The sequence below is a fragment of the Tamandua tetradactyla genome, chromosome 1 (genome assembly GCF_023851605.1).
Source record: "Tamandua tetradactyla isolate mTamTet1 chromosome 1, mTamTet1.pri, whole genome shotgun sequence".
NCBI lineage: Eukaryota > Metazoa > Chordata > Mammalia > Pilosa > Myrmecophagidae > Tamandua > Tamandua tetradactyla.
In genome coordinates this window covers 6,398,876-6,411,017 of record NC_135327.1, presented here as the reverse complement: position 1 = coordinate 6,411,017, position 12,142 = coordinate 6,398,876, and the positions used below count along the sequence as shown (strand labels likewise).

The following is a 12,142-nucleotide window of genomic DNA, read 5'->3' as shown; positions in this document are numbered from 1 at the left end:
GAAAGACTTGGTCCAAACACTGCTCTGGGGATCAGGGCATCTGGTTCCAGTTGCCTCTCTGCTATTACCTTTCATGATTTACTAAATACTCTGTTTCTATAACTGCTACTTTCCTTGCCTTTTCTGTGTGCCAAACACTGTTTTAAGTTCTACACTTATGTGATTTCATGGAACTGTCCTTTAAGATAGATATTGCTATTCTTATTTTACAAATGAAAAAAAAAAAAAAAACACTAGTGAGAAAGGCTAAATGACTTGTCCAAGGTTACTCAGCTAATAAGTGGTGAGTCAGGATTCAGTCCTGGTGTGTCTTTGCCAAAGCCTAAGCTCTTAACCACTACCTTAGACAGTAATCTAAAATAAAGAGACTGAATGAAGGCACAGTAATTCTAACTTTTCCAATAGGGTACTCCTCTCCTGGGGACAGCTGTGCTTTATCTTCACTATTTGATACTATTCACTCACCATCTTAAAGGAATGTGTGTATTTTACCCATCACAAAAGCATCTAAATATATTAGAAAAGTGACAAAGGCATATGTGTTCAAAATACATTTTTTGTATCTCTACATAAGGCTGGTTGTTCCATGCCAAAACTGCACGGACCCTTTGGGGGCTCAGAATCATGGGCTTCATCTGCCACATTCTGTGCCGGTTCTTTGGGTGGCAAGTTCTTTGAAGGTCAGACCCACTTCCTACCTTTCCATTGTAGGATCCTACCTAACACCTGGACAATTTAGCCTACTTGCTACTTTTTCATTTTCCTTTCTTAGCATCTTCATGCCTGCTTTTCCCTTCATTTGAATACCTCCCTTCCTCCCCTCCCCTGTCTCTATCTGTTCTTTAAGGTCCACCTTCCAAGAGCTTTGCATGCATCATCACACAAATGTATATGCTCTTGGCTCTTCTTTGAATTCCTGTTACATAATGGTTAAGTGTGTGTGTTTAGTCCTGGTTCCTTTACCTACTAGTTGCGTAACCCTGGCAGGTGGCTGCACATTTCTGAGCCTGTTTTGTCATCTACAAAATGACAATGATGATAGATCAACCTCTTAGGACATACAGAATTAAGAGTGCAGAAAAGCACCCAGAACAGTGCCGCACATAGTAAGGGCTCAAAAAATGGTAATCATGATTAGCAGCAAAGTTTCCCAATTCTAAGACAGCCCCCCCCCCCATTTGTAATGAACTAACTCTCACCATCCCACACTGTTATCAACAGTGGTTATTACCTCTCATTATAATCTTCTGTCTAGTAAGCGTAGGGAAAATCTGTTGTTTCACTTTGCAGTTTCCTATTACTGATGATAGACATCTGTTCATTAATTTGTGATCTATTTGTATTTCTTCTATAAACTGCCTTTTATATCTTTTGCCTATTTTTCTATCCTTCAAAGAACATTTTTCTAATTTTTCTTTTTTATAGAAATAATATATAAATCCATTCTTGTTGTAAAAAGATTCAAACAATACACAAAAGCATACAGAGAGCAAAACACCAAGTTCCCCTTCTCCCTAGCACTGACTCCCTCCCCCAGAGGTGAACTGCAGTGATACATCTCCTCCGCCCTTCCCAAGCGTGTCTGCACCTGTGAATGCGTATGCTCTTTCGTGGCTTTTCTTTTTCCTCTCTTTTTTTCTTTTTTAATTAAAGAAGTTGTGTGTTTACAAAACAATCATGCATAAAACACAGGATTTCATATAATACCTTATTAGTAAAACATTGCGTTGTGTGGTACATTTGTTAAAACTGATGCAAACACCTTTTTATAATCATACTGTTAACCTTTCGTGGTTTTTTTGCATATGTTGAGACCCTACTATATTGTTCTGACTTTATTTTTTGCACTCCAAAATTCATTCATTCTTTGAACAAATATTTACTGACTATCTGTTATACATCAGGCACTCTCACGGTGCTGGAAATAAATCAGAAAACAAGAGTCAATACTCTTTGCTCTCCTGGAATTTACATTCTAGTGCAGGGCAAACTATGTATGACCTGTGAGCCAAATCCAACCTGTCACCTATTTTTTTCAACTCAGAATTCTTCATTTTTAGTTGTGTTAAACGAAAAAAAGAATATGCCACAGAGATCTATGTGCCTGATAAAGTTTAAAATATTTACTCTGACCCATTACAGAAAAAGTTTGTCAACCACTATAAACCACTGGATATTATCTTAGTCAATTTTCCACATTGTCTCATTTTATTTTTAAGAGCTGTTTAGAATTCATTTATATATCCCATAACTTATTTAATTATTCCCTTTTGATGGACATTTAAATTTTTTCCAATGTTTTCCTTTTATAAATGAGGCTGCACCAAAAATCCTTGTTCCAATATCCTTGTGTACACGTGTAGGTGATTCTGAAGGGTAAATTTCTGGCAGTGGAGTTGCTGGGTCAGAGAGTGCATGCTTTGAAAATTTTTAACATAATACCTAAGAGGTAAAACAATTAAACCTGAAGGGTAAGATCATACACTCCAGACTTTTTATCTATTTCAAATATTCAACCTATTTTATAAAACCTGCCTCTGTTGAGCACTTACTGTGTGTCAGATACTGTATTTAGTTCTTTTTTTATACCCACCTGCTTAATTCTTTTTTATTTAACTTAAATTTTATTTATTTTTAAAAATCGTATCCCACTGGTTCCAATTTCAAAAGGAGCAAAGGGTATACATTGAAAATCTCTTTTTCATCCTTCTCTCTCCAAATACTCAATTTTCCCTCAACAGAGGTAGTGTTACCAGTTTCTTTGACATCATTCAAGAGATGGTTTAAATATGTAAAGAGAAATACGTTTGCCTATTCATTTCCCTTATTTATAATACAGAGAGTTCTGTACCTGAATTTTTTCCCTTACCCATAATTTTGTTGAGCCTTTTATATCACTACATAGAGAAACATCCTTTTTATTTTATAGCCAAATAGTATTTCATTGCATGAATGTGTCACAGTTTATTTAATCATTCTCTGTAGAAATTTAGGTTTTTTTCCCCCATTTTCCTTGTATTACAAATAATGCTTCAGTGATTAGCTTTATACATATTTCTTTTTCTTCTCCTCTTCTCTTCCTCTTTTCATCTACCCGATTTTGGTTGATTAAATTATCCTTCTTGTTTTTGTTTTGTTTTTACTGTTCGGTATACTTATCCTGTTGCCAGATTTATCAGTTTGGCCCCAGCTGTTAAGGATAAGAAAATCATTATACTTACATCACCTCCCACAGGCTTTCCCTTTTCTCTCCCAGCTGTTGTTAATTATATCATTTCTCCTTCATTTGAATTTATCACTATTAAATTCTGTTCTGTAGCCATAATCCTCAAATTTATTTTTGTCTTAGTCCTAAATTTATTTAGATTTGATATTCATTGTTAGATTTTGGCTATAGTTTTGTGGGTTTTTTTCTTTCCCATGTTCTTTCCAATTTATTTATTTTTTACTGTGGAAACATATATACAACATAACATTTCCCATTTTAACCACTTTCAGGTCTACAATTCAGTGGTATTAATTCATTCACAATGTTGTGCTACCATTACCATCATCCATTACCGAGCTTTTCCATTATCCCAAATAGAAATTCTGTACCCACTAAGCAGTAACTCCCCATCCCCCATCCCCATCTTGTCCCTTACAATCTGTAATCTTCTTTCTGTCTCTGAAGTTTGCATGTTCTGGCTATCTCATATAAGTGAGATCATATAATATCTGTCCTTTTGTGTCAGGCTTATTTCACTCAGTATGATATCTTCAAGGTTTATCCATTTTGGAGTTTGTATCAGAACTTCATTCTTTTCTAAAACTAAATAATATTCCATTGTGTGGATATACCACATTTTGTTTATCCGTGCATATATTCACAGACACTTGGATACTTTCCACCTTATAGCTATTGTGAATAATGCTGCAGTGAACATTGCTATACAGATACCTGTCCGAGTGCCTGCCTTCATCTATTTCGGGTGTATACCTAGAAGTGGAATTGCCAGGTCGTTTGGTAATTCTGTACTTAACTCTCTGAGGAACCATCAAACTGTCTTCCACAGCAGCTGCTGCACCATTTTAAATTTCCACCAACAATACACAAGGATTCCTATTTCTCTACAATCTCACCAATACTCATATTTTCCATTATTTAAATATAAACTATTCTAGTGAGATATTCTAGATATCTCACTGTGGTTTAAATATGTATTTCCATATTTCAAATGATGTTCAGCATCTTTGCATGTGCTTATGGGCCATTTGTCTGTGTTCTTTGGTGCCCTCTCTTATTCTTAACAACCCTTTAAGAGAATTATTACTGTTCTCCATTTTACAGATGAGGGAACTGAGACTGGAGGAAATTATTGTCCAGGTTTACACCATGTAATAAGTGGCAGAAACCAGTATTTAAACCTTGTTTGTCTAGCTTCAAAAACAAGTTCCTAAAAAAAAAAAAAAAAAAAGTTCCTAACCTTGATACTGTTCTGCTTCCCCCAGTGCATGAAGTGTTCTGATTTGTTTTAGAAGACCTGGTCACCATAGTAAGCATACGTATCATAAGCCACCTAAGATCTTTTTTTAAAAGAGGAGTTCCAAATAAATAATCACCAGTCCCAAGTGCTGGAGAGGATGTGGAGAAAGAGGCACACTTATCCACTGTTGGTGGGAATGTCAAATGGTGCAACCACTGTGGAAGGCAGTTTGGCGGTTCCTCAAAAAACTGAATATAGAATTGTCATACGACCCAGCAATACCATTGCTAGGTATCTACTCAAAGGACTTAAGGGCAAAGACACAAATGGACATTTGCACACCAATGTTTATAGCAGCATTATTTACAATTGCAAAGAGATGGAAACAGCCAAAATGTCCATCAACAGACGAGTGGCTAAACAAACTGTGGTATGTACATATGATGGAATATTATGCAGCTTTAAGACAGGATAAACTTATGAAGTATGTAATAACATGGATGGACCTAGAGAACATTATGCTGAGTGAGACTAGCCAAAAACTAAAGGAAAAATACTGTATGGTCCCACTGATGTGAACTGACATTCGAGAATAAACTTGGAATATGTCATTGGTAACAGAGACCATCAGGAGTTAGAAACAGGGTAAGATAATGGGTAATTGGAGCTGAAGGGATACAGACTGTGCAACAGGACTAGATACAAAAACTCAAATATGGACAGCACAATACTACCTAATTGTAATGTAATTATGTTAAAACACTGAATGAAGCTGCGTCTGAGCTATGGTTTTTTGTTTGTTTGTTTGTTTTGTTTTTTATATATATTTTTTGTATTTTTTATTTTTATTTTTTTCTCTATATTATCATTTTATTTCTTTTTCTGTTGTCTTGCTATTTCTTTTTCTAAATCGATGCAAATGTACTAAGAAATGATGATCATACATCTATGTGATGATATTAAGAATTACTGATTGCATATGTAGAATGGAATGATTTCTAAATGTTGTGTTAGTTAATCTTTTTTTAATTAATAAAATAATAATAATAATAATCACCAGTCCCTTCCATCACCAGAGATGCAGTATTTTGAGAAAGGCAAGGGTTGGGATTAGAAGTGCTCTAAATCTCCAACAACTGGGTCCCATGACTTGGCCTCCTGGGAACTGGTTCGGTTTGCTCTGAAAAGATTGACGAGCCCTCTACACTCACCATGCTGAAACAAGAGCTTGTTGGTAAGCTCAAGGGCCAAGAGTATGTTCCTGAACCAAAGAGAAAAGGGCCCTTTGCACCAGGCTAATGTCTCGCCCTGTGACTTCATCCCTCACAGTATGCAGCTGACCCCCAGGACAAGCACTGGCTGGCAGAGCAGCATCACATGCGGGCAACAGGGGGGAAGATGGTAAGCATCGTTCACACATGACACTGCCAGAGACCCACCCAGCCTAGGGAGCAGGGTTCTGGCTCTACGTGACAGCTCACCTCCAGATATGGGAGACACCAAAGCCTGATGAATGTGAGACAGAACTTGATCCCTGGATTCCTTTCCCTGTCCCTAAGTTTCCTACACACTGCCTCTCACCCTCCCAGTCTATCCTCCCAAGTCCACTTATTTGGATTATATTAGCTGAGCAAAGAAACAGCAGGTGCAAGCCACACTAATGCTTTTCCTTTAAGTGCCCATTGACAGGTTTCACCTATCGGTTACAGCACACTTCCACCAGACACAGCTATGGAATCCTTTCTCAGCACAGTGCTCCAAGCAGCGCTACTTATCAGTAGGAGTCATATGAAATGAAACTTTCTTGCCTCAGCTGACAGCCCCTTCCAGGAGCACCGTTATGTAGACTCAGCTAATATAGAGTAACGGCCTTGGGAAAAATCGTTGTTGCCTTTGTTCTAAAACTTGGTAGAGGGCTGTGTCCGCCATATGCCACGCCCCTGCCTGAGGGCTCACTTAGGACTTTCTTATTAGAATGTAGTGGCTTCCTTGCAAACCGGCATGCCATCTTCTTTCTGGTGATGAAAGCTGTCTTATTTTACTACTATATTTATGCCTACCCCTTATTTCAAAAAAGATTTCTCAAAGATACATAAAATGGAAAATAAATAAGAAACAGATGGAATAAAAAGGAAGGGCAAGACCTAAAACTTAGCCAAGAACAAGACTAGTTTAAAAAGTGTTTTTATTTAAATTGCTGAATTCAGATACCTGTGCACTTCTGTAAGTGTTTGCAAATTCAGCTCTAGCCCCTCAAGCATATCTGATCTGCAAGTAGTTCACAGTACCCATAAGATAAAGACAATCAAATTACTCAAGGGACACACAGTTATTCTTGATTCTAACACTAGAAAAAGATATCTCCCGCAGCAGACTCTCCAGTGTGATAGACAATATCTACATGTGATAGGCTCCCAGGAGGGCTTGTACCCTGTGCAGGCCATGACATGGTGACAGCAGTTGTACAGGTGCCGGAGCACATTGCATAGCAGTGCAGTGTTGTAGGTCCCCTTTGCCACAAAACTCAATTATCTTAGTCCCCAGAGTCAGCATATGTCTTCCTCCCTCTAATTTCATGTTTCCATGTATATTTTATAGCTCTCTTGCCATGTTGTAAGCTCCTTCAGGCCCTTTTTAAAAAGAGGACAAGGCTATAAATAAATAACCAGACTCCAGTCCAGTCCCATTCCCCAGAAAATCTCTCCCTACTTCATCTCCCCACTAAATGTAAACTATGCACATATACCCCCCTTCCAGTCTAGTAGCAGGCCTTGCATAAAGCAGGTATTTAATAAATTGTTACTGAGTAGGAATGAAATGAATCAGAGGCATTGACTACTCACTTTGCTGCCCCTCCCTCCCCAGGCCTACCTCCTCATCGAGGAGGACATCCGGGACCTTGCTGCCAGTGATGACTACAGGTAAAATCAGTGGCTCTCCTGTCCCCTACCCTACCCCTGGCTTCAAAGTAGCCCTGGGCTCCCCTGCTTCACTTCACGCCTCAATGTCTGTTCCAGGGGATGCCTCGACCTGAAGTTGGAAGAGCTGAAATCCTTTGTCCTACCCTCCTGGATGGTTGAGAAGATGCGAAAGTACATGGAGACACTACGGACAGAGAATGAGCATCGTACTGTTGAAGCGCCTCCACAGACCTGAGGCGGGTCCCCTGGCCACACTCCACAGCCCTCCTCCAAAGCCTTCCTTCCCACGTGGCTGAGGCAGCCGCTGGCACTGCTCCTAAAGGAATCTCAGCTGCATTAATTTAAGCTCTGCCTGGGCTGGTTTGTAATGACTCTCTGCAAGTCCTCCAGACTGGCCTGTGAATCTATAGTTGTAAAGTTGTTAGGATAAGAAGCAATAAAACCGTTTTTAAAAAACACAGATGGTGAGCCTGCTGTGCAGTCTGCCTTGTGGGGGCTGAGAAAACATCAAGAGCTCTAGATGGAAGTGATGTGGGAAAAAAAGACCAGATCCCCTCCTCCCCTGTCCCAGGTTAGAACCAGGAAGATCCTACTGCCCCATGCATATCTGTTTTATGAGACCAAACTGGGAACACCATGTGCCTTGCAACCCTCCCTGTTCCTCTCTTCCTTATTTCTTCGCCCCACTAAGGTGTGGACCTAGGAGAATGGTCCCATACGGGCTGATCACAGGCCATATAAATAATGCAGAGTAATACAGATTATAACCTGTTTTACAGATTAGAACACAAACTGTTGTGCCCAAGGCCACACAGCAAACCTGTTTGAAGAAGCAGAACCCATGAACCCATGAGTCCTGATAGGGAGTCTTCTGCTCGGGCCGTTAGCCTCTAAGTTCCTCCCTTGCTGGGCTTTTCAGATACAGAGAGACCCTACAAAGGTGCCCAGGTCATACAATGGGGGTTTCTGTTTGGGGGGGAAAGTGTGAGCGGCACAAGAGTGAAGGCACTCGCTTCCCACGAGAGAAGGAATCAGGGCTGGGTGTGACGGGCGTGTAAGAGAGTGGCAGGGCGTTTCCTCTGAAGAGGCTCGTCTCAGATGGACTTTTTCTTGGCCCTTTAATGTTAAGCGTTTTCCAAAGGCAGCCAATCCGCTACAGATGCGTTAGTTAATGACAGCCTCTCCTACCAATCGGCCCTCAGAAGCAAGATCCCGTCACCCAATAGTGGCGCGCCGGCGGGTGGGTCAAGCAGTTGCGCAGTGACAGAGCACTCCGGCGCGCCCCATTGGCTGGATCAAACCCAAGCGAGCCGCTGATTGGTCGATGCTGCCGGAGGGTTACAATTCAAACACTGGCGGACGGGCCGGCAGCCCTACAGTTGTAGTCGTGATCCCTCCCAAGCTTCCGTGTCCCTGCCAACGCTACCCGGATGGCGTCCCAGAACCGCGACCCAGCCGCCGCCAGCGTGGCCGCCGCACGGAAGGGGGCCGAGCCCAGCGGGGGCGCCGCCCGGGGCTCCGTGGGTAAGAGGTAAGTGATGCGGTTAATCACTCGTCCGGGCCGGGCATGCCCTGGGCCTCGGGGCCAAGAGCGTGGACTTCCGGGATCCCCCCTCCTGAAGCGGGTAAGGACTGGGCGGGTAGGGCTCGGGGAGGCACGCCGGGACCTGGGGCTGCTCTTCCAAACCGTTCCGCAGGCGGCGGGGGCGGAGGAAGGGAGTACTTGAGATCAGGTCCGGGGAGAGGCGCCAGAAGAGCAGTGGGAATAGAACTGACCAGACCCTGGAATGAGGGAAGGAGAGGACTCACTAGGACCCTGCTCTGGAGATGGGGGCGAGTGTGCCCGAGCTGAGTCTGACCTTACTGAAGGTGGAAGCCTCATGACTGCTCCTCCAGAGGGACTGGGTGGGAGGTGACACCACCTGGAGCTCTGACGCATCCAGGCCCCCCGGTGACCCCATATGCTCTTTTTGCAGGCTACAGCAGGAGTTGATGACCCTCATGGTGAGTTACTAAGCTACGCTGACCCCCAGCCATTTAGTCCACCGCCACCTCCCAATTCACCCTTCCCCATAGGCAAACTTTGCCTGTCTGGCGTGGTTCTACTTCTCTGCCCAAAACTTGACCCACGCCAACTTCCTCCTCTTTCCAGATGTCCTTTCCTACATTACCCCTGAATACTCCGCTCAAATCCTTCAGTGCCCACATCGCCTATCCCTCTTGTTTCGGAAGTCTTTCCTGTACTAATCTCTGGGCTTTATATGTAACAGGCACACAATAACATGGAATTGAATTCCCAACAACCAGCGTGACTGCGAGTACAGGGCTGCTTCCTACATAACCCCTCTCTCCTTAGCTGGTGATGGATTTATGTAATCCCAGTACTTGTTCCTGGGAGGGGCATGTTCAGCCCCAAGACTCTAATCATTTCCCTCTCAACTTGGTCTGATTGCTTTATTTTGGATCAAAAGTGTCATGAGATTGAGAATAAGGGATGCTGACCCACTGATCCTCTTTGCTATGTCCAAAAAGTGTACCCAGCAGTCTAGCAAGTGTTGGTTTCCTCTCCAGATGTCTGGTGACAAAGGAATTTCTGCCTTCCCTGAATCAGACAACCTTTTCAAGTGGGTGGGGACCATCCATGGAGCAGCTGGCACAGTAAGTGTAGGGTTGGGGTGGATGAGTGGGACTTTGCTGAGTCTGGGGTAGCTGAGGGGAAGAGCGATCCAAATGCCATATCTGCTTCAAGGCTTTAGCTGGGCAAAAGAACTCCCTCATGTCTGTTCACGTGTTCTGAGCCTTGTGGCCTTGTTCTCTCCATGTGTACAGTAATAGGGTATAGAGTGGGTTTAAAGCAAGACTCTCCATCTTAGATTCCTACAGAGGGCCAGGCAGCAAAGTAAATGAATGGAGGACAAGTCTCAAGAGGGCAGCTTCCCATTATTGCAAATCTGATTTGAGATAGGCAGACATCCAGATTTGTGTACAAAATCTCTTAGTTCTTAACGTATTGACAAATAGTTAAAATTCTAGTTGGACCAAAGCACTGCTTTGATGGCCCACAGTTTGCCATTTTTCCAGCCCCTGGATAAAGACTACTTAAAGTCCCCTCCAGTTCTTTATTCCTTGCTGATGGCACATGCCAACCCTGTGCAATAGACAAGGCACCTCACAGTTGGGTGACCGTGGCCACCAGAGAGAGAAAAAAAAACACCAGAACCAGACTTGGAGTTTAGTGGTCCATTAAGGAAACTCAAAGGTCCCAGCAACCATTTATATGGGGTTTGGATGGAGACGAGAGGCTCACTACTCACCACTCGCCTTTTTCTCCAAATGCCAGGTATATGAAGACCTGCGGTATAAGCTCTCCCTGGAGTTCCCCAGTGGCTACCCCTACAACGCACCCACGGTCAAGTTTCTCACGCCCTGCTACCACCCCAACGTGGACACTCAGGGTAACATCTGCCTGGACATCCTGAAGGACAAGTGGTCTGCCTTGTATGACGTCAGAACCATCCTCCTCTCCATCCAGAGCCTGCTGGGAGGTGACTTCTGAGACCAGCCCCTCCCCTGCAACCCGGGAACCTGCCTAGGACTTCCCTCGGCCAGCTTCTTCCACTCCCTTAACTGTCCTTTATCTTTCCACCCACAGAACCCAACATCGAAAGCCCTTTGAACACACATGCTGCTGAACTCTGGAAAAACCCCACAGGTGTGTTCTTCCTCCTTCATCAGACATAGGGTGATTCCTCCCCAGTCTTCAAACAGAAGGATCTCAGAGACGTGGGGCTGTGTCCTGAGGACTGGGTTGTAAAAACATGCATGAATGTAGGCTGAGGGGTTTTCTCAAAAGGCAAAGTCTTGCGCAAAAGACTCGCTCGCTAATAGCTCCCTGCCCCTGAGCCCCAGGCTCGCTGAAGCGAAGCCCGTCCTGGAGACATGGCTGGGTGGGCTGCATAGGGGAATACTGCTGCTGAGAATTAAGTCCCTCCCCAACCTCTTCCATCCTTTGCTTATATAGTCAACCTGCCCTCTTGCCCACCTGTCCCCACCACTCACTGAGACCTACCTGCTCTCTTCCAGCCTTTAAGAAGTACCTGCAAGAGACCTACTCAAAGCACGTGTCCAGCGAAGAGCCCTGACCCAGACTGTCCAGCCTCTCTCTTTGTGTTGTCTTTTCATTTTTCCCTTTGATGGTCTGTCCTTTCCTGCATATAGGTGGTGTCATTTTTGTTTTGTTTCTGTTTTTTAAATTAAATCTTTGTTGCCCTTGTGATGAATATATTAATTAAATAAATGCATTTCGGTTTTTTTACAAGCTGTCGCCTTGCAGTTCCCCTAGGCTTGGAAGTGTGTGCTCACTGTCAGTGCAGGTCAGACTTAGGGGTCTGGGTTCGGACCCTGCCCTTCCTCAGGGAGTAGAAGCAGCTGCGAGGCTGTTGGCCCGGTAGTGAGATGACTAGGTTTGTTCCCTTGATGACAGTTACTTCATAGCTCCACATCTGTTTTCCCATCTGTGAAGTGGTGTCACAATAATGCCTGTGGCTGTGGAGTCATGACACAGCGGAACCTTCAGTGACTATCAGGGCTGCCCCAGCTGGACAGCAGATGGGCCGGAAACAGCAGTAACTTGTAAAAAGAGCAAGGGTGGCAGGGGCAGTAGGTGACGCACAGGTCAGGGTCTGGGTTGAGAGAAAGCGCCTTCCCTGGGGGAACTCTCAGGTCTGCCCTGGGCTCGCCCGCATCCCCGGTGGA

The 12,142-nt window shown here is 43.6% G+C and overlaps 2 protein-coding genes across 5 annotated transcripts in view; both read left to right on the top strand.

The window, feature by feature from the left end:
* The window catches only part of DNTTIP1 (deoxynucleotidyltransferase terminal interacting protein 1), a 32,841-nt gene extending 24,994 nt beyond the window's left edge, over positions 1–7,847 (top strand). For 2 of the 3 annotated variants that reach the window (XM_077167862.1, XM_077167859.1), the window contains exons 11-13: positions 5,796–5,867; positions 7,332–7,387; positions 7,484–7,847. In XM_077167862.1, coding sequence (XP_077023977.1) covers positions 5,796–5,867; positions 7,332–7,387; positions 7,484–7,622 — 267 coding nt within the window. In that variant the 3' untranslated portion in view covers positions 7,623–7,847. Of the gene's footprint in view, positions 1–5,542; positions 5,701–5,795; positions 5,868–7,331; positions 7,388–7,483 lie in introns of those variants that run through there. The other variant, XR_013178864.1, reaches the window with a different exon arrangement.
* Positions 7,848–8,712: 865 nt separating this feature from the next.
* Positions 8,713–11,691, top strand: UBE2C (ubiquitin conjugating enzyme E2 C). 2 transcript variants are annotated; one of them, XM_077167875.1, is made up of 6 exons: positions 8,713–8,918; positions 9,364–9,391; positions 9,959–10,045; positions 10,728–10,932; positions 11,040–11,099; positions 11,471–11,691. In XM_077167875.1, the coding sequence occupies exons 1-6, from the start codon at positions 8,818–8,820 to the stop codon at positions 11,527–11,529; spliced, it is 540 nt and encodes a 179-aa protein (XP_077023990.1). In that variant the 5' UTR covers positions 8,713–8,817; the 3' UTR covers positions 11,530–11,691. The 2 variants fall into 2 exon arrangements, with proteins under 2 accessions (XP_077023990.1, XP_077023991.1); XM_077167876.1 differs by lacking the exon at positions 8,713–8,918 and adding an exon at positions 9,047–9,256.
* The last annotated feature ends 451 nt before the right edge of the window (positions 11,692–12,142 follow it).

Excerpts from the sequence above, each read along its gene's own strand:
- UBE2C (XM_077167875.1), top strand. The coding sequence starts at position 8,818 with ATGGCGTCCCAGAACCGCGACCCAGCCGCCGCCAGCGTGGCCGCCGCA. Across the intron at positions 9,392-9,958 it reads AGGAGTTGATGACCCTCATG|ATGTCTGGTGACAAAGGAAT; the intron begins GTGAGTTACTAA and ends TTTCCTCTCCAG. Across the intron at positions 11,100-11,470 it reads ACTCTGGAAAAACCCCACAG|CCTTTAAGAAGTACCTGCAA; the intron begins GTGTGTTCTTCC and ends GCTCTCTTCCAG.